Source organism: Rousettus aegyptiacus, unplaced genomic scaffold (genome assembly GCF_014176215.1).
Source record: "Rousettus aegyptiacus isolate mRouAeg1 unplaced genomic scaffold, mRouAeg1.p scaffold_m13_p_3, whole genome shotgun sequence".
Lineage (NCBI taxonomy): Eukaryota > Metazoa > Chordata > Mammalia > Chiroptera > Pteropodidae > Rousettus > Rousettus aegyptiacus.
Genome location: NW_023416306.1, coordinates 49,479,884 through 49,504,576, shown reverse-complemented (window position 1 = coordinate 49,504,576; position 24,693 = coordinate 49,479,884). Strand labels below are relative to the sequence as shown.

The following is a 24,693-nucleotide window of genomic DNA, read 5'->3' as shown; positions in this document are numbered from 1 at the left end:
AACAGAAATAAAGGAAATTGAAAACAAAAAACAATAGAGAAAAATTAATGAAAGAGTTGGGTCTTTTAAACCTTTAGCAAGACTGACCAATAAACAAAAGGGGGTTCGGGGGGAAGACACAAATCATCAATTCATCAATATCAGGAATGAAACAGGGGATGATATCACCCAAATTAATAGGCTCAAAAGAAAAATCAAATGCTTACATTCACTGGAGCAGAAGCACTTGACAAAATATAATAATTATAATAATTTTAAAAATACCTTTTCAAAAATAAGAAAAAAGATATCCATAACTTGATAATAAAGCATCTAAAAAAATACATACAGCTTAACATTATACTTAGTGGAAAAACACTTAAGTCTTTCCCCCTAAGATAGGGAACATACAAGGAGGTTCTCATCACTCTTACTTAAGTTAATGTAGTGCTAAAACTTCTAGCCAAGTGAAGAAGAAAGAAATAAAAGTCATAAAGTTCAGGAAAAACGAAGTAACTGTTCCTATTTGCAGACGATATGACTGTCTACAAAGAAAATCCAAATAAATCTATTTTAAAAAACCCAGAACTAATTCAGTAAGGTTGCAGGGTACAAGAAAAACATCCAAAAACCACATTGTATTTCTATACCCTAGCAATTAACACACAGAAACCTGACTTGTATGTTGAAAACTACACAATGCAATACACGAATCAAAGATCTAAACGAATGGAAAGATATACTATGTTTATGGATTAGAAAATTCAATATAGTAAAGATTGACATATACAGGTTTAACGCACAGTTCCTATCAAAATCCTAGCAAAAATTTTTTTTCTAAATATAGACAAGATTATTCTAACATTTAAATGGAAAGGCAAAGGAACTAGAATAGCTAAAATAATCACCAAAAAAATAACAATAAAGTTGGAGAGATAAGCCTACTCAATTTCAAGGCTTATTATATAGGTTCAGTAATCAAGACTGTGTGGTACCGGCAAAGAGATACACATATAGATCAGTGGTACAAAATAGAGAACCCAAAAGAGGTCCACACAAATATACCCAACAGGTTTTTTACAGAGATGCAAAAGTAGTTTAATGGAATTAAGAGTCTTTCAACGAATGGTGCTAGAAGAGTTGGACATCCATAGCAAAAAAATGAACCTCAACCTAAGTTTTACACCTCCTACAAAAATTAACTTAAGTGTAAAATGTAAAACTATCAAATCAGGATCTAGGGCAAGGCTTAGACTTGACACCAAAAGCACAAGCAGTACAAGAAAAATTTGATTAATTCTATTTCATTAAAATTAAAATCTTTTCCTCTGCAAAAGGCCCTGTTAAGAGACTAAAAGACGAGCTATGAAGTGGGATAAAATATTAGCAAATCATGTATCTGACAAAAGTCTAGAACATGTAAAGAAATCTCAAAATTTAACAGCAGAAAACAAACAATCCTACTAGAAAATGGGCAAAAGACTTGAAAAGACATTTCACCAAAGAGGCTATGTAGATGGCAAATAAGCATACGTTAAGATGTTCAACATCATTAACCATTAGGAATACACCAATTAAGCTACACAACAGCACTACACACCAATAAGAATGGCTAAAATTAAAAAAAGTGACAACACTAAATGCTGGCAAGAATGTAGAGAAATTAAATATAAAGTGGTAAAGTCACACTGGAAAATAGTCTTTCAGTTTCCTAAACATGCAACTGCCATACACCCCAGCAATTGGACTCCTGTACATTTATTCCAAAGAAAGACTATGTCCACATAAAAACCTATACACAAATTTTTATAGCATCCTTATTTATAACAGTCAAAAAAAAAAAAAAAACCTGAAAACAATACAGATGTCTTTCAACAAGTGAGTGATTAAAAAAAACTGGTACTTTTATACAAAGGAACACTATTCAGCAATAAAAAGGAACAAACTTGATAAAAACAACAACTTGGATAAACGTGCAGAGAATCATGCTGAGAGAAAAAAAAAAGTCAACCACAAAAGGTTACTTACTGTGTGATTCCATTTATAGAACATTCTTCAAATGAAAAAATTATAGGAATGGAGAACAGATCAGTGACTGTCAAAGGTTAAGAAGTGGGTGGGAAAGGAAGAAAGCGAATATGGCTATCAAAAGGCAACTTGAGGAATCCTTGTGATCACAGAAAAGCTCAGTATCCTCACTTTTATCAATGTCAATATCTTGGTTATAATATTGCTACTGTAGTTTTTCCAGATGTTACCAATGGGGAAACTGGGTAAAGTGCAGCGAGATCTCTCTGCATTACACAACTGCATGTGAATCTACAATGATCTCAAAATAAAAAATTTAGTCTAAAAAAAAAACAGTGCATAATTCCATCTGGAATAGCATTTTACAGCTTCCAAGCAATAGCACATCTGAAAATAGACCATTAAAATTCTTGGCATTTGTCTTTAAAAGATGAGCATCTTGTTTGAGGCAGCTAAAAATCATCACATGAGAGCAAACTTTAACAGTCAAGAGGCACAAGAGGGCAGGTTCCTAGCAACAAGACAATATTCAAACTAAAATTTATTCATACAGATTTAGCCTTCCCCAAATCCAGGTATCTATCAACAACAACTCTGAGTCCAAGACCATACTGAAATAAAATATAAGTACACCCTTGTGGTATAACAACAAATATTATTTGATGTGTGTCCTTGTTCCTGGCACAGAGCTCCTAAATTCTTTGGAAGTTCCAGAGTGATAGGAGTGTCTTTTAAGTTGTCCCTAAGGAGCCTCTTTTAAACACACTTCAGTTTATGATGATGAGGTGGCATAGGGTGGGGCCCCTAAATAGTTTCAGAATGGGGCATAGGTCCAGTTACTAGAAAGAACATCCACTGACCTGGGGTTGGGAGGTGTCTAGCCTAGAGATTAAGCCCTATAAAAACTCTTGAACAAGGAGAGAACTTTCAGGTTGATGCAGGAATCCACGTTCTGGGAAGGTGGCACACCCTGCTTCTACAAGGAAAGACACTCCTGCTTCAGGAACTTTTTGGAGCTGGCCCTATATAACTCTTATTCTGTCAGTTCATCAGTATTCCTTATTATATCCTTTATAATAAATTGGTAAATATAAGTAAATGTTCCCCTGAGCTTTTTGAGTCATTCTACCAAATTATCAGACCCAAGGAAGGAGCTGTGGAAACCCCCAATTTCTAACTAGCTAGTTAGAAGTACAAGTGACCCAGACTTGCGATCGAGATTTGTAATCGGGCATCTGAAGTGGAGGTTCAGTCTTGTGAGACTGAGACTTTAACCTGTGGAATCTGATGCTATTACCACACAGACAGTATAAGAGTTGAGCTAAATTTGTAGGACATCCAGCCGATGTCTGCTGAGAATTACAGTTGCTTGATGTGAGGGGGAGGGGCGGGGGGGGGACCACTTATCTGGTGAGAGAAGTATTAAGAGTAGAGGAGAAAAAGTTTTCCCTTACAAGCATCCTTTTAGAAGATCCCATTTATGAACAGCCAGGTTAATCATGAAAACAATGCATCAGTTTAATCAAAAGATGTTCTACCTTTCAAAGAACCTCTATGCAACATGTTTCCTCAGCACATTTTAAAGGATTCTTTTGATTAAAACTTCACTTCCCTCTCCTTTTACAGAATCTCATCTGCTTAAGCCAAATGCAGCACTCCCACAGGACCAAAACACTCTTCTCTCTAATTTCACAGGGAAAGACAGTGAGGCTTAGGCATGTGACCTGCTCAGGAACTGGGGTAGGAGCAGTCCCCTGTCCTAACTACTAAACCAATGCTCTTGCCCAAGTCCATCATTTCTGTATTCTCACTTTAAACAATTACCATTTCTGGTGGAATTTTTTCGATTTGGACCTTACCCTACCCAGAAAATGTTAACTCAACTGAACTCTGCAAGACATAGCCCTTGTGAAATCCAGAGGCAGAGGCATTTTGGACAGCTGCTTTTAAAATATGAAGAACACCCATCTATGGCCATGCCACCCTGAACAAGCCCAGTTCCGTCTGATCTCGGAAGCTAAACAGGGTCGGGCCTGGTTAGTACTTGGATGGGAGACCACCTAGGAAGACCAGGTGCCATAGGCGTAAAAAATAAAAAAAATAAGAGATTATAAGATAACAAAGTCCTTGCAATCTGTAAGGTCAACCAAGGGGTGCCGTGCCTAAAAAAATTAATAAATTTAATATGAAGAACACCCAAATCCATCAGACAGAAGGGAGAACAGGCCCTCCGGACCGGATCTGGCTGTGCTCTCTTTACAGCTCTGTCAACTTCACCATCTATCTTACCTAACTGTGTCTTGGCTTTTTTTTACCTTCAGTTAAACAGCAACCAAAAAATACTTATTTCCTCCTCACTGATAGGAGTCTAATGAGACAACATAATTTTTCATGTTCCTCAAGAGTGAAGCACAATTACACATGTGGCTATATAATTAATAAAAACCATTCCAGATAATCTTTCTTTTGGGTTCAAATTCTTCTCATTATTTATAATCCCTCTGCACTAGAAGGAGGCAGTTTTATTTGAGGTAAACTGTTCCGCCTGAAATCACGGAGTTTGAGCTGTGCCTAATCCCCTTCTGAATGAATCCTTATGCAGTTTTCTTGGGACCATTTACTACTATTCTCAACCTCAGGGAAATGGAAAAAAAGAAAAGGCTTAATAATTAAGACTAGGAGGCCAGAGTTTTTCAATATCGGCACTACCAATATTTTAGACAGAATAGTTCTTTCTGTGGGGAACTGTCCGGTGCATTTCAAGATATTTAGTGGCGCCCCTGGGGTCTACCTACTAGATGCCAGGCGCAGCCTTCCAGTTGTGACAACAAAAAAATGTCTCTAAACACTGTCAAATGTCTCCTGGGGAGCAGAACTGCCCCTAGTAAAGAACCATTATATTATACATATAACAAACAAATATTTGGAATCCACTACCTAAAAGGAAAACTTTAGACCAAAAAGAGAAAACGAAGAGAAGACATAATTCTTTAAATATTAGAAATGTTTCTATATAGATGCAGGCACAGATTTCAGATGCCAGAGAGCAGATTATACCCAGTGGGTAGAAGTATACATAATAAAATCAGCTAACATTTATTCTTCTTACATGGCAGGCACCATTTTTGTACTTTGGTACTGGCCCCACTTTACAGAGCAAAAAACTGAGGCTCAAAAATGTGAAAGAATATGCCCAAGGTCCAAGAGGGAATAGCAAAAGCAGAACCAGGTCTCAAACCAAGGTCTAAATCTAAGCCCAAGCTCTCAACCACCAAGCTACTACAACCATAACAAATTAAGGATTTTATCTCAATGTAATAATAGAAAAACCTTTTTAACTCAAAAGCTGTTTCTTTCACCATTGATGATTCTTACAGCTACCATCTCAATCCTATTTGTCTGGATCAGAAGCAGACGCAGAAAGCCTTCCTTCATAACCTCCAGGGAAGTCTCTGTTCTAATTCCAATGAGTCCCTTTACAACATTCAGCTCTCCCTACTTCAAGTTACTTGAGCTCTTGGTCAAGCTCTTCCTTAGAAAGCTCGAGTGGGGCCACCAACTTCTCATGTTTATACCCCCACAAAGCCTTGCACATACTGGGGCTCAATAAAATCTTTTCTGAATGACTGCTCCTGAGGCAGAAGTCCTCTGTACTACCCCTACCCTTCAAAGCCCATACCAGCGGACACTTTTGAGACATGTAATTCTTGCACCTAAGGGAAGATTTTATTGGAAATGCTCTGAGTTTTTTCCAACTCTCAGAATCTGAGTTCAGGAAGAGTCAGAAAGGGAAAGATGACTAGTAACACAGCCTTTTGGTTATCTCGTCAATCAAGCTCACAAAGACTCGCTTGACTACGACCATATAATTGTTTATATCAGGGGCTATGTGTATTTATGTATACATACTTACATGTGTATACATACACATATACATATCCATGTATATGTATGAATGCATGTGTAGTCATCCCTTGGCGTCTAGGGGGGATTTGTTCCAGGACCGTGCAGATAAAATCCATGGAAAGTTCACAAGCCTTATATAGTGTAGTATCTGCATATAGGCTCCAGCAGGGTATGCCTACACATCACTTTATTCTCATGGATTCTGCATAGTGCTCGATGAGTGGTAAATTCAAGTTTTCCTCTGAAACTTTATGTGATTTTTTTCCCCCTCAAACATATTCGATACACAGTTGGTTGAAGCCGCAGATACGAAAACCCTGGCTACAGAGGTCTGACTGTACTTACCTATATTTCAGTTCTCTAAGAAATTAAGCAAATATCCACATGATTTCTTAGGCCTTGAAGCCAGCACAAGGATATCTAAATTAGGGACCTCTTTTTTCCCCTAGTATATTAATAAATTAAGGCAAATAATGCTATATAATGTGCTCCTCAAAAAATACCAGCATATCTGCCAACTAGTACTACTTCCCCCAGTTATCAGAGTCCAGTATCCTCTCGGAAAAATGCCAAGAGGCCACGCTCTGTTTATGCGTATGACAGTGAGGAGATGCTCACAAACAGTGGAGAGGGGAGACAGGAAAGCATCCTTTGGAACATTAAACATTAATTTGGAGGTCACCTGTCAAGAGACAAACACTAAATTTTATCTTATGGGCATTAGAAATCTCCATGCTAAAGTACTTCTATTCCTCTAAAAAATAAAACAAAATAAATTTTAAAAAGCTATGCAGTAGAAGCCTGTCTTCTTACCATAGCCAGCTAGAAGCGATTTCTCTAGGGTAATGTGCAGGTGTAATGGAGAACTGGCTGGAATACCATAGAGTAGGGCAATCATGCGATTGCTTTGCCAAAGGGCCAGACTCAAAATAAGGGCAAGAGATAATCAGGCGAAGGGCCTCTGAAATAAACCAAGCTAGTGGTCTCTCTTTAACTTCTTCAGTGTTCTTGAACAATACAGCAGGGGCAATGATCATGTACCAATACAAACCTTTCCTACTGTCACCAGGTTCCTCTATATGGAATGGAGATGTAGTTCTTTCCTTCCTAACCTTGTATCTCCATCAATGACATGGCATTTTCCTCTTACATGCAACCAATCGCCATTGAAGAGAGGGAGAAATATGTCCAGAAAAATGCATTCAGGCAGATGATAAAATGGGCTGGCCACCTATCACAGGAGCCAGGGCGAAATTAAACACATCGACCCCAAAATCTGCCAGGACCAATCACACATCATCTCCTTCAATCTGCGGACAGGTTTTTTTTCTTTTTTTCTTTTACTGAGTCTCCCAATTTGAGATAACCAGAAAGAAACTTTTAAATGCATGTGTCTTATTCCAGAGGACCAGTTGAAAATCAGAGCCTTCTAATCGATGTATTTACATGGGGCCCACCTTTAATCTATCTTTGTAGGATAAAAAGGGAGCTTGGAAGCCCGTAGTTTGGCGCTTGTCACCAACACTTTACTCACGTCAAGGCAATTAGACCCATGACTGTTAAAATTTTATCTCAAAGTTCCCGTCCAGTGCACATCAATCACAGTCACAGCTGAAAACACAGAATTTTAAAATTCTTTATTCCACACCCAAGGTGTGAGGGCAACCAAGAAATCATGGAGACAGGGATAGCCGGTGTCCAAGGGAGCAGCTGCTTCTAAGATCTGTTTTGGGACAGGGCACGGAACTAACCAGGGGTACTCTTCTCTCCAAATCTCCCCTCATCTTTACATTTGCCCATTCACAACATTTCAGTCGAACAAACTGTTTCTTTTTTGAGAGGTTTACGGCGAGAGCGAAAGGGACTAAAGACAAGCGAGGGGCGAAGCCTGGGATTTGCTGCAACACGTAATACAGGAAAACGTGTAGCTGTTTACTATCAGCACCCTGGAGACGCCGAGCGCAGCGCGCAGCCGAGCTCACCCCTCCCGGCCCGACCCCGCCTCCCCCACCACCTCGGGCGCACTCGGGCGCGGGGGCGACGCCGCACCAGCCCTCCCCAACACGCCCGCGCGACCCGGAGGCTCCCCGCACGCCGGCCCTCAGGGCATCAGCACGGTCTCCTCCTCAACACCTGCGTCCACCCCGCGTGCTGTCCGTCCCGAATCACCTCGGAGGCCTGGATTGTCGTCTCTGGCCCGAATCTTTCGGATTTTGACGGGGCGCCCGCTCAAAGTCGACAGGACCAGACGCTGGCGCAAGAAGTTGCAGCCCGCGTAGCTGAGCGAGTGCGCCTGAGTCGCCATGTGCGCGCCCTGCGCAAGGCGCCGGCGGCTGGGGTGAAGGAACTTCTGACCCGTGCGGGGGTCGCGACCCAGGCAGCAGCGGCGACAGTGGCAGTGGCGACCCGGGTTCCTTCCCGCAGCTTCGCAGTCCCTGCGCGTCCACGTGGTTTGGAACAGGAAGACGGAGAAACGAGACACCGGGTCAGAGGGGAGCGGGGCGGAGCCGGTGACCGCCTACCCCTGCTCCCCCTTCCTGCCACTCCGCCCGGGGCTGTGGGCGGCCCGATACCAGCCTGCGCCGCTATTGGCCTTCGCAGGATCAGGGCGGTGCCCATGCCGCGCCACCATTGGCCCGGTGAAGCTAGGCGGTGCCTGGGTTGCGTTGCCATTGGTCCGCGCTGGAGTTGGGCGGTGCCCGGGCCCCGGCAACAGCGCGCGGCGGGAGGAGCCGGGAGGGGCGGCCTGCGAGCGGTGAGAAGGAAGCTCGCGTTCCGGGGCACTCTCTGCGGGGTCTCTCCCAGAGTAGAAGCAAGGGGAGGCAACCTGCGGGGACGGGTCCTGTACTTAGCCTCACTACTGACGTCAGCCACTGGGATGTGAATGGTATTACCCCACGCCCCTTTTTTCTTAATATAGTAGAAAATATGATTGGCGCGCTTACCCTGTTGCAGATACCTTTCTTGAGCGCGCTGCTAGCTCTCGGCTGGCTCCCCGCTCCCCCCTTTATCTTGCGAAGTACTGCCATTCTCGCCCTACACTGGGGAAAGGCTTGAGGAACACTACAAAGATGGCAGTGGCAGCATGCACTGGGCCTCCAGTCTTCCGACACCAGGCCATTGCTTATTTTATTTTGAGGCACCAAGCCTTGTCTCTTTCACATCGTTCCCTTCCTTTATATTCGCGCCGTCCGGTCCTCACATCTCGCATACCTCAAAATGAGTAGTTGTAATAACTTCACACACACATACACATACACAGATTTTTCCCTCTTTCTTGTCCTCTTCTTACCCTGCACACCAACATCTTACCAAAGATTGGCTGTCACACCTCTGCTCAAAAACCAAAAACGCGCAGTTAACTATCAAATGACCACAAATTTAGGAGTTCAATATCATAATAACTTGGCTTTGCGGCCATTTTTGGACAATGTTACCAGCTTATGAGTTCCAGAACACATGGAACGGGAGTAATTCTGGAAGGGGTGGGAACTTGAGTGAGACTAATGAAAGTTGCTAGCTTTAGGTGGATAAGACTCAGTTATAGGGAACCCCCGGGAAGATCTGACCTCCTATATGGTGACATGTAATTAGAGGTGTGGGTAGACTTTAACAGAATTAGCCTGAAGTCCATTGAGGGAGGTGTGTAATCCATGTCTATTATTGCCAGTTTTTCAGACTGCGTTTTGGAAATTAACAGTGGTGATGTGGGTGTGTTGAAAGCTCAAGGATCTGTAAGGACCTCCCTCAAATTCTACTCTGGGGGACGCCAAAGCAAGGAAAGGAGCCATCACACCAGGAGTGTTAATTATTCGACAACCTTAAAAAACAACTAATAACCTTTGTAGCAAAACCTGTTGATGCCCTGTTCATATCCCTTTGGCTCTTACTACTTTCAGTGCAACCCTGTTTAATTTTCCATTAACAGCACCTATCTCTCTTTGTCTGAGGATTCTTCCCATTTGCTTGCAACGTAGCAGACCAAAGGTACTGGAGAATTAATGCCCGTAATGAGGGATGGGAGTTGATGTATAAATATTCCAGCTTTCTCAACCCATGGGTGAGATAGTTCTGAAATTCTATCGTGTTTCCCTAGGGTTTCCCAGAGGTTTTAGCTCCAGTTGCTCTCAGGGTAACCTGCTTGATTAGGTATTTTTTATTGACTTTCTTTTCTTCTCTGTATACTTCCTAGCTCCTTTCTAATTCCTGGGATTAACTCCCAAATAAACTACTTTCACTCAAATTATTGCCCCAGAGTCTTCTGGGCAACCAACCCCAAAATAAGTTCTAATTTTTTAGCTTTGAGAACTGAGGTTCTCAGTCAATAAATGACCTGCTTGATGTGACATAGCTAATATATAGCAGAACCAGAATAGAAGGTCCTCCTCTCTCTCCCTCTCTCCACCCCCCTCCCTCTCTCCCTCTCTCTCCCTCTCTCTCTCCCGCTCTCTCTCCCTCTCCCTCTCCCTCTCCCTCTCTCATCATATATATTTGGAACCCTGAACCTCCAATAAGAAATCTGCCTACCATGCACCTGCCATGTCACAGACATTAAAGAGAGAGAGAGCCAGTTGTTTCAGCTAACAGCTACCATCAACTACCAAACACAGGAGTGAGTGAGCCTTCAAATGATTCCAGTTCCTAGCCAGCCCAATCAATTTTTGGAGCCACCCTAGCTGATGCCATATGGAGCACAGATGAGCTATCTTTGCTGAGTCCTGCCCAAATTGCGTATTCCTGGGTTAAACAAATGACTATTATTGTTTTAAGCTATGGGTTTGGTGGTGGTCGTTATACGTAGTAACAGATAATGGAAACTACATACCCCTGAACACCTTCCCCTACATAATTTTGGGTTAACAAGCCACAAGAAACATCTTGCATGAAATTTGGAAGGCAATCATGATGTCACAGCCATATTTTTTATGTTGGAAAGTCACTGCAGGGTATCGAGCTCCTTGAACCTCACATACTTATTGGAGGCTGATCTTATGGCATAGAGTAGCAGCCAGGCCCATAGCTCCTCCACCTAGCACCTGACCCTACTTCAACAACTCCAACCACTGGGCCAGCTATGCATCTACGTCACATGACAAAGAATACCGTTTATGCTGGTCACTCACATCATTGAAGTTGGAAGCTTGGAGATGGTGAGAGATATGCAGATTCCAGCTCAAGCTACTGACTTTGGACACCAGGCACAAAAACGACAGCTTCACATAGACTGTGATTTAGGTCAGATCTTTATTTTAAACCTCTAGGGAGTGCTTCTGCTTTTTTGATTGAACCTTGACTAGTATAAAGGCCATTATTGAAAGCCTACTGAGATCAAAGCTCTATATACATGATCTTATTTGGTCCTCATACCAACTAGCTCAAAAGTTATATTATGATTGCTCAGGTGTTTATGATAAAATTCTTTCCACTTTTGTTTATATTTGAAATTATCCATCATGAATTTCTTAATCTGCTCATATTCTTCTTTTAAACAAATGATAAATGTCATACACCTTGCCTTGTAATTACTTCCACAAATACTTCCATTTTAATAAGGATGAAAGCATACTTGGCTCAGCAAAGGGAATTGGATTTAGGGGCCAGAGTAGAAATGGATTCTTCCCAGTCTATAGAGAAAGTTGCTCAGTACCCTACTTTTACCTACTCCTTTGCTGAAACCATAATGGTTCTAAGGGCTTTCTCTCATCTCTGCCTGGAACTAATCCTTAAACTGCTCGAGTTTTAGGATGAATTTCTGTGTCCAGTGCTTCTCCTCTAGGCTCCCACAACAACTACTCACAGCTACATTTTTTTGTATATATATATATATACATATATATATACATACATACATGTATATATGTATATGTATATATATACATACATACATATATATACATACACATATATACACATATATATACATGTGTATATATATGTATATGTATATATATGTATATGTATATATATGTGTGTGTATATATATGTGTGTGTGTGTGTGTGTATGTGTGTGTATATATATATATATATATATATATTTCCTTTGATAACCTGCTTATGTGGCAGCCTTCCTAACTATGCTTTGTGATCCGGTAAGTTCAAGAAGTATATCCTGTCATTTAGAGCAGAAAGTCTTATAATTGTATCTCCAGTGCTTAGCACCTAGTAAGAGTTCAACAACTCTGACTAGAATTAATTTCTTAATCAATTAATTGAAAGACACATGGCTAGCCTAAATCAACAACTCAAAACCGTCTAAACCACTGGTTCTCAAACTTCAGCATGCATTAGAATTATCTGGAGGGCTTGTTAAAACACAGATTGCTAGGCCTTATCCCAGAATTTCTTCAATACATCTGGGGTCGGACCTGAGAATTTACATTTTCTAATAACTTCTCAGGTAAGTTGATGCTTCTTGCCTAAGGACCACACCTTGAGAAGCTTTAAAAACATTTAAAAAGTATGGAAGCCTTCAAGTGTACCAATATACACATGATGGGAGTCCCAGAAGGAAAAGAGAGAAAGAAAGAAGCAGAAAGAATATTTGAAGAAATAGGCAAAACTGCCCAAATTTGACAAAATACATAAACTTCTACACTCAAGTAGTTAATACTTAGAAGCTGAGCCTCCAGATGAGAACCCCATCCTAGCTGACACTGTGATTACAACCTTTTCAGGCCCTGAAGCACAGAACCCAGTTAAGCTATGCCTAAACTCCTGACCCACAGAAACTGTGAGATAACTAATATGTGTTCAAACTACTCACCTTGTGGTAATTTGTTATACAGGTATGGAAAATTAATACACTGGGTTTCAAGCCCAGGTCTGACTGGCTTCTAAAGTCTATGTTCTTTCTCCTCCACCTGATTAAACATATTGCAAAAGGTATTAACTGAGGAGTTGTTGGAGAATGGAGATTATAGATTTGCAGAATTCTAAGAAACACAGGTTCTGTAGTCCAGCCCCTCTATTATGAATAGATCCCCCTCTCCCAAGGGAACACCTAGGGAGGTTTCCATGCTGAGTTGGAAGACAGTGGCCTAAGTCCTGTTTATATTTAGATGATGACCAGAGACAACAATGACTAATGCTTTTAAAGACTTTTTTGTGTGTGTGATTTTTGGAGATCCACTGATTGTGACATTCGATTTCTGTTTTCCTATAATTCTTAGTAGTAAAAACACTGATAAAATTTGAGTTGTGTGCTTGTTTCAGAGCCTTCAGGAGTAGGGCAGGATGAGGAATTTGAGTCTTATTTTATGAACAAACATAAACATCTTTACTGACTATGAAAGTAAAAGAGAAGTGGGTGATCGGCAGGTAATAAGCACTTAGAGCAGAATTTTTGAGACTCCAGTTGCCCAATCTTGAAGCCATCATATCATAGTTATGAAACACTAAGATTTATAATTATGAAACTTCAAGTGTGAATTGAAGCTTAATACATAAATATGGCATTGTTACATAAATGTTACATTCCTGATTTTCTAGTACTGTCTTTAGTTCTATAGTAACTGTCTCCATCAAATCACTCATCACTCATCAAATCACATGTTCCAATATCTGATTCAAAACTATCTATATTACAACTCTTTCACTGTTTTAGAAATACTTAGCCATAAAAAAGACTCTTGATCTATTGACAGTAAAGGGGTATCTAAATGCCTATTAATTGATGAATGGATAAACAAAATAATACCGCAAATGAATTTACCCCCTAGAATTTACCCTACTCTTCAGTATTTTCTTACATAAAAATCTTTATCCTTCTATATTTCTTTCGAACTGTTTCAATATATCATTTTTATCTTTAAAAATAATTTACTGTTACATACTATTAGGGTTCCTTTTCGATTGACTCGCCTGATAATAACTAAGGAGTCACCTTAATCTCATGAATTAAATGTTGGTACGATCCCTCAATATGTTTAAAACTGATTCTGCAATCTTTTTATACCTTTTTAAAAAGCATAAATTTCTGAGACTAGAGTTTCTATCATTTTAGGAGGTCACAGACCAGTAAAATTAAAAGGAAAAAAAGAGAACAATTGTGTTGGTTTCAGAATATGTCCAGCAATTTTTTAATACTCCTTTCAATGGGTGGACCCTAATTTCCCTCCCTTGAGTATGGGCTGGACTTAGTGACTCATTTCTAATGAATAAAATATGGCAGAAGTGACAGTATGACTTCTGAGAGTAGGTTGCAAAAGGCACTATAGCCTCCTGCTTATTCTTCCTCTTGAATTGATAAAGCTTTTTGCATGACTCAAGTATTTCTTGATAACTTTCTTGCTTTCTTGAATATCATGATGTTCCAGCCTCAATTTGTATGCTTTCTTTCCCTAATCTGGAATCAGCCATTTTTTCCAAGAAGCTCTGATTTCTTCTAGTGGGAAGTGATATTTAGAGGTCATAATCTGGGCACTCTGCTATTTTGTTCTCATTTCTAGGCTTTTTCAGTAGATAGAGCAGGAAAATACTTTTTTCTTTTTTAAGATAAAATAAGTATATACAAGTTCATAGTATAGTTAATTCAAACTCAGGGTCGAGGTATTTAAATTAATATCATTGTTCTTATATTTGTATCTCTTTGTTCCTCTAGTGAAAATCTTGATTCCCAAATCCCCCAACATAATTTCTCAATTGCTTTACCCCACAAAACACAAAAAATAGTCTCAAAACAACAGTACTAACACTACCACCAACAATATGATTACAGAAAAGAGTGTACAATATATTTTTTATTCCTTAGGATATATACCACAAGGAATATATAGTGAAAATACTATTTTTTAGAAACACTAGAAATAGTTCCTCTCTGTGTGGTTATGCCAGCTACTCAATACAGAGTTAGACTTACTTTTCTCATTTAGCTTTCAATTTTTAGGAATTAATTTTTTAATTAACTTTATTTCATAATTCTGTAAAATTTATGAAACAAGTCATATTTACAAAAACATAGTCTATAAAGAGAAATGTAGCTACTGTCTCTGTCCTCTGTACCCTGTCCCTTCCTTTTCAATATAGCGGGCTGATTGTTTTAAAAGTTTTTGTTTTAGCCGTATTATTTATTTATTTTTATTATTTTTAATTACTTTATATTAGTAGCCTTATTTTTAAAAAATATAAGTATATATCTATAATTTTATTCTCTCCCTTCAGCGTTCTGAAGGGAGAGATAAGTAGGTTAAGTAGATCAGTAGTAGCGTACCACACATGATTTTCTTCATGTTGGTTTTCAATGAGCAAAAATATATCCTACAAATCACTTTCATAGTAGTACCTAAAGTTATCTCTCATTTTTTATAGCTTCCTTTATGTAAATAGTCCATGTCTTATTCAACAGCCCACTAAAAAATGGAGATTTCTAGTGTCTTGCTATTATAACACTGCAGCAATTAATAGCTCAGCTCATACATATTTTTATATTTTTCTAGTATAACTTTGGGATATTTCTAAAAGCAGATGGCTGGGACAAAGTGTAAATACATACGTAATTTTCTAGATATTGCCAAATTCTCTTTCATACTAATCATATTTTGCATTCCCACTTGTAACATGAAAGTACCTATTTCTCCACAGCCTCACCAAAACAGTATATTGTTAAATTTTCAAATTTTTGCCCATCTGAGAGGTGATAAGCAGTATTTTGACATATTTTTAATTTACTAAAAAATTTCTTTTCCAAATTTCAAAGTAAAATACATAATTCCAAAGTAAAATACAGCCCTTTGAATCAAAAACATTTATGCAAACTATAACAAATTACCACAGACTGAGTGGCTTAAGCAACGAACATTTATTTTTCCCAATTCTGGAAACTGAAAGTCTGAGATCAAGATGCAAGCATGGTTGAGTTATTGAGGAGTCCATTCTTTTTGGTTTACAGATGGCCATCTTTTTGCTGTGTCCTCACATGGCAGGAAAACTACCTCTCTGGCCTCTTCTTAGAGGGAATTGATCTCATTCCTGAAGGTGCCACAGTCTTACCCTACTTACTTCTGAAAGTCACCGCCTCCAAATACCATCACATTGGATCAGGATTTCAACATATGAATTTCTAGGGAACATAAACATTCAATCTATTGCACTCGTGAAATAATCCTTATTTTTCTCACTTTCTCTAGGTTGGTTAAGACTTGCTCAAAGACCAGTATCAGTCTCCAGAACAGCATATACTAACCATTGCTCTGGCCAGTGTTTCTCAATCACACATACAAAATAATAATATTTGTAGTTATTATTACAAATTGCACTCAGAAATAGAAGAGTGAGGCTGGTTATTACCAAAAACAATAGGCTCAGGAATTTTACCACGCCAAGTCTCTGTCCAGCCACCCAAGGATGAGGCTTTTAATATCTCCACACACTTGGAATCCACACCCGTTACAAAGCTCTGTATTGGAAAACTAACCCCATCTGTGACACATGGATGCTTGTAAGTTTCTATCTCAGAAGGTGGTCTTATCCTAACCTCTGAGTTAGAACTACATCTTACTCTGGGGTCTATAGCTTTCTATCTTCTAGTTATAGCTGATTTATTCAATAATGTTGACAGTACTTAAGAGAACAAAAAATAAACTGTTCCCAAATTCCAGTGAAGCATTTTAAAAATTCTATCAACATTTAAGTTTTTTAAAATTATAGATTATATGCTCTTTACATTATAAATAATTTTTATTTGCCTCTTAAAATAGGGCATATGCATCTTGCTGACCACCTGATTTTTAGATGTGACCATGTGTTTTGCTTTGGTCAATAAAATGTGAGCAGAAGTTACATGTGTGACTTTCAGGCTGAAGCTCCTCTTTCCCTTTGCCTTGGCAAGCAGCATTTTTCCATTTAGTAGGTGCTCCATCAGCCTGGCCCTGTAGCGGAGACAAACATAATGTGGCAGTTGATCCTCCATGGACATGTAGCCTGAGTGAAAAATAAACCTGTGTTGTTTTAAGCTACTGAGATTTTGGGGTTGCTCATTATTGTAACATAACCTAGCCTGTCACGACTAATATATCAAAGAGTCTAATGTGGTTCTATATTATGGAGACCTAAGTTTCAATGCAATTGAAGACATTGAAAAATGTACCTCTGAAACAGCACAGAAGTACCGAATAATTACTCTGTAACTAAAAAAACAATGTATATAATCTGTGGGATCAATATCAGGTTACAGGCTAATTAATTAATTATTGTAGAATCATTGGTTTTCAGAGTTTGATGGGATCTTAGAAATGACCAAGTCCAATGCTCCATCCAACATATATCTCTCTGTACCATTTTCAGAGAGCAGTCTTCCAGTATCTTCTTGAAAACTTATATGGATAAATAGCTTATGTCACAAGAGCAGCATGCTCCATTTCCCAATAACTCTAATTGTTTAAAAGTTCTTTGTATATCATCTTGACTTCTTTCTCCTTCTTATGAAAAGGCATTGGTTCTATGACTAAATTTAACCTCTCTTGCTACAAAGATCTAACATACTATGTTCTTCTGGTGAAATATATTCTGGGTTTTTTTTTGTTTGTTTTTTTTTTGTTTTTTTTGTTTTTGTTTTTTTTGCATTATTCCTTAATGTCATTATTTCCAGACCATTCTATTTCCTAGTCATTCACATTTGGATCTTTCTTCAATCTAATAACCAAGAGCCCTCTGAATTTTGCAGGCACTATTCTCTACTCCCCTTCTCCTGCTGTATTCTCCCCACCATCTATCACTATCTTCCCAAGCTGGTTGCTACTGGAATGAAAGCCATACCATAATAGAATGAACCCATTAAAGACACTTTTGATGTGACAGTCCTCAAAGAGATCAAAACCACATTGCGAAGAATAGCTAATAGTTAGGTCTGGGACTATACTAACAACAACAACAACAAAAAGGGACAAATCCCTGAATTTTGCCTTCAGGGAGAAATATTGGAACAATGGGCTTATTGTTATAATTCTAGCCCAGTGATTTTTGGGATCAAGACAATCTGAAACCAGAGAAGGGAAACCAGCTGCAAGAAATTCCAAGAAACATCAACATATGTGTACTTCTTGGAGGGAAATTTCTAATGATTCCTGGGAACATTTAGTAACTTCCGTGCTTACATATGTTTGGTGTGTAAAGGCAAGTGCTCACCTCAAAGATATTCATTCAGAAGTTACACAGTGAGTCTTTTACTTTCTTGTTAAAAATATGTGTCCTACTTTTTTGTTTGTTTATAGAAGTGCTACACGCTGCCATATAAAAATTGGAAAACGTTGAAAAGTACACATAAGTTGGAATTAAATGGGCTATAACAAGTACTCATATACTTAAAATCTTTTCATATTCAATAGATAATGGTACACCTTTTTATGGTCATGTTTGATATGACAAAATTATAGTTCAAAATTATTTGGCTGTGTCATTAAAATTTGTTTAACAGGGTTTAGAATTTTAAAGCTTTAACTACCTCCTTTCTGCTAGAATTATAGAATTTATTTCAATTCCTTGACTTTACAGATAAGGAAATCGAGAATAAAAAAACCCATGACTATTGCATGGTGGACCAAATTGTCAAACTTTTCCAGTTTGGTTGTTTTCAGTGGCTTATCGGAAATATTTATCATTTCAAACTCAACATGTCTAACAAAAACTAATTCTCCACTCAGATCTGAGGTTTTTCCTAGTCATGCTATTCTTTTTTAAAGAGATGAAATAATGTTATTTTTCTGGTTCACCAGACTTACAACATCAATGCCTCTCTCTTCTTCTCAGCACATTCATAAAGACAGAAATTCCTCCTTTAAACTCTCTCTAGGATCCCATCCCTTCCACTTGATTTCTATGCCACTACTTTAGACCCTATCAACTGGGAAGTTATTAGTACAAGTCTCTAATTAATGTCCATCCAGTTGCCTCCATTATTCCCCCCTAACATATCTTTATGTTTTATCAGCCCTTTTTCTGCAATGTGTGTGAAAACTTCCCATTGCTTATTGAATTAAACCTAAACCCTTTGGCTTAATGCTTCCCACTAAAAACTATTTATTTATGTAGCTTTGCGCAGTGGCAGTATTGAAGCCAATGAGGTTTATCTGAGGCATGATTATTGCTGAATGAAAACTATTTATTTACCTACTCTGTGCCAGACACTGTGCTAGGCAGGAAGGGTACAATGATGCACTTAACAGAAGATTCTCTGCCCCATTGTGCCACAATCTAGTAGGGAAGACAGACAACAAAATGAACAAAATAAATATATAACTTATGACAAGTGGTCTGAAGGAAGTAACCAGGGTACTGTGCCCAAGAATTACAGGGTGAGTCTACTGGTTGGTGGGTGATATGTAAATGGGGGAGGAGGGCTGTTGAATGAGGAAGCGAAGAGACCAATAAAGAGGCAACTCCCATTGTCTGGGTAGCAGATGACAATGGTTTGGATTACTGTGGTGGCAGTGGAGAGGGAAGTGGTCATACTAGAGATATGTTTAAGAAGTAGATATGATAACACTTGCTAATGGATTTGATATGAAAGCATAAGGAAAGGGCCGAATCAAAGATCATGCCCATTGTTCTGGTTTAAACAGTTTGGTACACAGCGGTACCAGTTCTGAGTTGAGGAATATGAGAGAAGAGTAGATTGGGGATTGAAGACAAAGAGTTCCATTTGGGACCTAACCAATCATCTAAGGAAGAGGAGCTAGCCCTGGACTCAAAACAGCAGTGGCAGAGAGCAGGCTCCCCTGATCCCTCCTCATAAACCCAGCTCTCCAAGAAAGAACCCAATCCTTTGGGCAACCAGTGGCCTGTCCTCATTCCAGCTAGGGACCCAGCCCAGAGTAGCTTTGACCTTGGCCTGTTGAGTTATATTCTACAGCCTCAAGGGCAGGAAGAATCTGGACACAGCTTTTTCCCAGCAGCAGCTGCTTCTAAGCCTCCTGTGGCTTGAGAAGAAGGGACAGAGAAAAGAGGGTTTCTCTTAAAGATGTCTCCATTTTGCAGGGCCACCTGCTCTAGACTGCCTGTGGGACAGAAAGAAGGGGAGCTCCTCTCTTCCATCCTTCCAATAGTGGGATCCCTTCTAAGAAGCAGCACTGCCACCCACAATTCCCTACTCATTGAGAGGAAGTAGGTCTGCCTCTTTCTGATCTGAAAGATATGCTCTCCCTATTTGGAGCAAATAAAGGCAAAGTCAGCCCCTCCTTGGTCCACAGCCATTCTGAAGCTGAGTCCTGGTATCCTGTTCAGTCCAGCATTGTGGGCCAGAGCCTATCCTGTGGGGATGAGGCCTCTAGCTGGATGGCTCCCCTCTTCCTTCCAGGTGGCCCTCCCTGGACAAGCTGAACCAGATCTGTCTCCCTGGCCATGTGACATGTGTTTTGTGGCCCCTGGAACCTACCCCCACCTGGCTACTCTCAACTCAGCCCCCCAAATGAGGCTCTCATCTTCCTGGAGAGAGATATGGTTGGTGCTTCTGCCCACAGTGTGCAAAATGCACTCTCCAAGGCCGAGTGCTCCCTCTGGCCATTGACCACAGGTGCTGCCCACAGCTGCAGCAGGCTCTGCTCTCCTGCTTCCACAGACAGCTCCTTCAGGCCCAGAGCTGCCCTTCTTCCCACGCTGGGGTAAGGGACATTGGATAAAGATTGGAACATCTGCCACCTGACAGACTCCTGCTGGGTGCTCCTCAGCCTCCTGGCCACTGACCCCAACCAGAAGTAGCTGTGGGCTCACCTCTTGTTATAAGGACAACCAAACCACATGTGGGGAACCTGGGAGGATGACCCTGCCTGCAGCTGCAACCAGGAGCAAGCCATGAAGTTCCAAGCTTGGAATAAAAATAAAAGGAAAGGGAACTGAATCTCTCATTACTTTTATGCACTTCCATCTAGTTTATACTTCATCATTCTGAACTTGATAAGTTATTTCTACCATGTACTGTTCTTAATTTGTATGACATCTTTAAATTATACCTTTCCAATAAGGGAAAACCCTGGGCTGAGAGCTGGAGTTTTGCCTTTCTTCTTTGTGTCTATTGCCCTTTTCCTTTTGCCTAGAGCTGGGAAGGCAGCAAGCCCCTCCCTTGGTTCCCTCCTAAGGGCCTCTGGCTTAAAGCTCCTCAGTCTTAGGAGAAAAACAGCTCAGCCTGTAGCTCTGGCCTAGCCTGATAGCCTTGCCAGTACCCCATGCCAGCCCTATCAGTCATTTGCACATGGATGTCTGGGGGGAGGGGGTGAGAGGGGAAATTGGAAGAGGGAGGAAGAGTCGTTCTTGGGGCCCTTGGCCTTTAAACTGTGAGTTTGCTTCCACCTTCTCAGGAGAATAAAGTACTCCACCCAGGAGGAAGACCTGGGCTTTCAGACCTTGGTTTGTGAAGGAAATGATTTTAGAAGGTTAGCCACACAGGCGTTTGACAGTGCATAAAGGAAACAGTGGATGACTAACAGAAATTACAGGATGGCTCCACCCTCTTGCTGAAATGGCATATTCTTTTGAATGCTTTGGGTAATTTCACAATACTTACTGCTCACTGGGAACAGCTTTCCATCATCAAGGATGGAAATAGGGGTAATCAGAATATCCTTTCCATCTCTTTCATTACCACCTCAGCTCCTCTCTGCGACCAGTCTCCTTCTCTAAGTCTTCATGACTTCAGAAGTCAATTTCTTCTTCTCTAAGTCTTCATGACTTCAGAAGTCAATTTACTTTTACAAGTAGGACAATGGTAGACACACTGAGTAGGAAAAAAGTAAATTCAATTATGCAGCACTTGAGGCTTGAATTCCAGTAAAAGGAAACCTGTTTTCCTCCAGCCATTCACGGAAAAGCATTTATGTTGACACAGCGCCATCTGCTGGCATCTGGAATCTCCGCAGCCAAATACATTTGCCTTCTATTTGTGTTGTCCTTGACCAGTGCTTCTCGCTTAACCCATGCATTCAGAACACGTTCACTGTGTGTTTACTTTGTGCTGAATGATAGGGGTACAGGAAAGCATGGTCACTGCCCTGTATGCTATGTGGTTCTTACACTTGGTTCAAGTCAGAATCACCTCAGGAAATGGTTAAAATGCAGATTCCTAGGTCCCGCCCTGCAAACAGTAGAATCCATTATTACAATATAGTCTGGTAAATGCCACAAAGTAAGGGCAGAGTCTGCTGGAGAAAGAGAGAAGGGACATCTAATCAGTCTATGGAATAAATTGAAGACGATTTCCCAGAGATAAGACTCTAAACAAATGTGAATTGATGAGATGAAGACAGGAGAGTAAGAGATGAGGACAGAGGGTGTAGCACAGGCAAAGGCAAGAGGGTATGAAACTGCATAGGCCCTGCAGGTAGTGTGGTAGGCTAGAGTGAAGTGTGGCTGAGTGCCAGAAAATGAAGGGCCTGGAATACTAAGCTAACTTTATCCTAAAAGCTCAGGGGAATTTGGAAACTTTTAAAGGAGAATGACTTGCTCGGATCAGCAATTTTCGGAACATCCCTCTGGTAGCAATGCTAAGGGGGCAGGACTGAGGACAGGGGATTCTTTGGGAAGGAAGTAGCAGGACAATGGCAGAGAGTGAAGAGGAGGAAGCAGGGAGGAGTTAAGAAGTACAGACAACAGAACCTAATGACTAATACATGGGGTAGGGGCAAGTGAGAGGGGCCTCAAGGATGATGCTAAGGGTCTGGCCTGGGTGACCGGATGTCCTTATTTCCTAAGACAAGGCACACATAGGGAGGGACAAGGTTGGGGAGGGGCAGGGAAGAGCAGGAGAGACACAAGAGAGAGAGGAACTGGACAGTGTTCCTTTCTAATGTAATTGTCACTATCCTCCTCTGACATCTACTGTGTGATCTTAATTCTTCCTTAACCCAGCTGTGCCTTGGTTGTTTCATCTCTAAAATATGGATCATAACAGTATCTCTCTCATAGGATTGTTGTGAGGATTAAATAATTTAATATATGCAAGGTACTTAACGAAAGTGTCGTTTTATAATTTTTAACATGTTATTCAAAATAACGTTTACTGTCAGATTACTGATTGTGATTCTTTGGACCATTGTTCCCAATGCTTCACTTCCTCCATGGTTTAGAATTTTATATCCGTGTCCTTTACTAAATGATTTTGCAGTACCTCCTATTGGTACAGAGTACATTGCCTATTTGGTATCCATGACTTACTCTGGGCAATGCACTGTTAGTGACACTGTAACATAAGCGGAGGCTTAACATGTACTCATGAGGTCTAGCTTCCTCTTTTGTGCTTATGCCACTCACCAACCACACCCTTGTAGCCAGTGGGCCTGGAATGGTGAAGACCAGGGAGCAGGCCTGGTTTGGACCTGCAGCCTTAATCCAGAGGGGCTAGCCAATCTACACACTTGTAAGCAAGATAATAAATGGTTTTGGTTGTGTGTCACTGAGATATGAGTGTAGTTATTACAGAGCATTATTGCAACAATTGCTAACTAACGCACTAACATGAGAAAACATTCTCTTGCCAAATTTTTACACTGCTCCTTGCAAGCAGAGGCCACTTAGGCACCCTAGATCTCTGACAGTGCATCAGGCCTTCTCAGCCTTTATCAAGAGCAATCATATTAGAGGTTTCCCAATTTGTGGTCACTGAGGGTTACTTTGGATGTCTTCATGCCCCTGAGAAGAGAGGCAGGAGCTGGAAAAGTGACAGGTGCAGAACTTACTTCTGCTTATATCTTTCCTTCCCCTTGACCAACTCATGGTCATGACCACAGAATGACCCAACAAAGATAACTATAATATGTTCAAAACCTAGGAGTAGGCTTAACTTGACCTCCAACCATCCGAAGAGCAGTTGTGTTCCCAAGGTCATCCTCTGTGTGGAACTTCTAACCCTTTGTCAGGGAGTTTTTGGGTCTTAGTCTATTTTTCAGTCGTATCTGACAACCCTGCTTTATTCTAGAGAGCAGTGTGGGAAGGACTCTCTGTCAGGAGTCAAAAAACTAGCTCTGATGCCTAATGATCTGACACTGAGTAAGTCACTAAACTTACTGCCTCTCAGTCTTTTGTCTATACAATGAGGATAATAGGACCTGCCCCCAATCATGACCTAGTTCTTGTAAGGATCAAATGAGAAAGTACTCTCAAAATTGTAAAATGAAATATAAGTGATAAGTCTCATGACTAGGAGCTTCATTACTGAGCAGTTAGAGCTGAAAGAACACAGAAATGGTGCCTCCTTCTGTTTGTTTCAGGAACTGCAAGACACCACTGAAGGGCGGCCTTCAACCAGAATGCAGAGTTGGAGCTTCAGGCATTACCAAGTTTTGTTCTATTTCAGGTTCCCTTTATCAGTTGCTCTATGACTCCTGGTTTCATTTGCATCACTCTCCGTTCCCTCAATTTGATTTTGGTTTGGAGGCAGGACCTTCACAGCAGCTTAGAATTCTCCTCCTGACCTGAGATAATTTCTTACCCCACTGCAGGGCTCTGTTGATCATTGTGCACCTTCCCTGGAGGAAATTGCCTAAGATGTTTAGGACAGATTTGATTTTAACAAAGTTAACCTTTCTCCTTTTAGCTCATCGACTAGTGCTTGTTGAGAAATATTCTTCATCTGCTTATCCACATAGTATGTGTTGTTCTCTGGACTAGGCAAAACTGTAAAGACCAGCAGGGTCTATGGCCATGCCACCCTGAACAAGGCTGATCCCACCTGATAACAGAAGCTTAAGCAGGATTGGGCCTGGTTAGTACTTAGATGGGAGACCACCTAGGAAGATCAGACGCTGTAGGCATAAAAAATCAAAAAAAGTAAAAGAGGGATTGTAAACTGACAAGGTCCTT

General features: G+C 40.4%; 1 protein-coding gene, 1 non-coding gene and 1 pseudogene across 2 annotated transcripts in view; 2 read left to right on the top strand and 1 right to left on the bottom strand.

Moving 5' to 3' along the window:
- The window catches only part of RCL1 (RNA terminal phosphate cyclase like 1), a 49,422-nt gene extending 41,031 nt beyond the window's left edge, over window positions 1-8,391 (bottom strand). Inside the window, exon 1 of the mRNA XM_016138352.2 lies at window positions 8,083-8,391. Coding sequence (XP_015993838.1) covers window positions 8,083-8,218 — 136 coding nt within the window. The 5' untranslated portion in view covers window positions 8,219-8,391. The remainder of the gene's footprint in view (window positions 1-8,082) is intronic.
- On the top strand, window positions 3,974-4,092 carry LOC118601099 (annotated as a pseudogene).
- A 10,543-nt stretch (window positions 8,392-18,934) lies between the features above and the next one.
- On the top strand, window positions 18,935-19,076 carry LOC118601037. The gene has a single exon (XR_004950146.1). It is a non-coding gene; the product is annotated as a U4 spliceosomal RNA (small nuclear RNA).
- The last annotated feature ends 5,617 nt before the right edge of the window (window positions 19,077-24,693 follow it).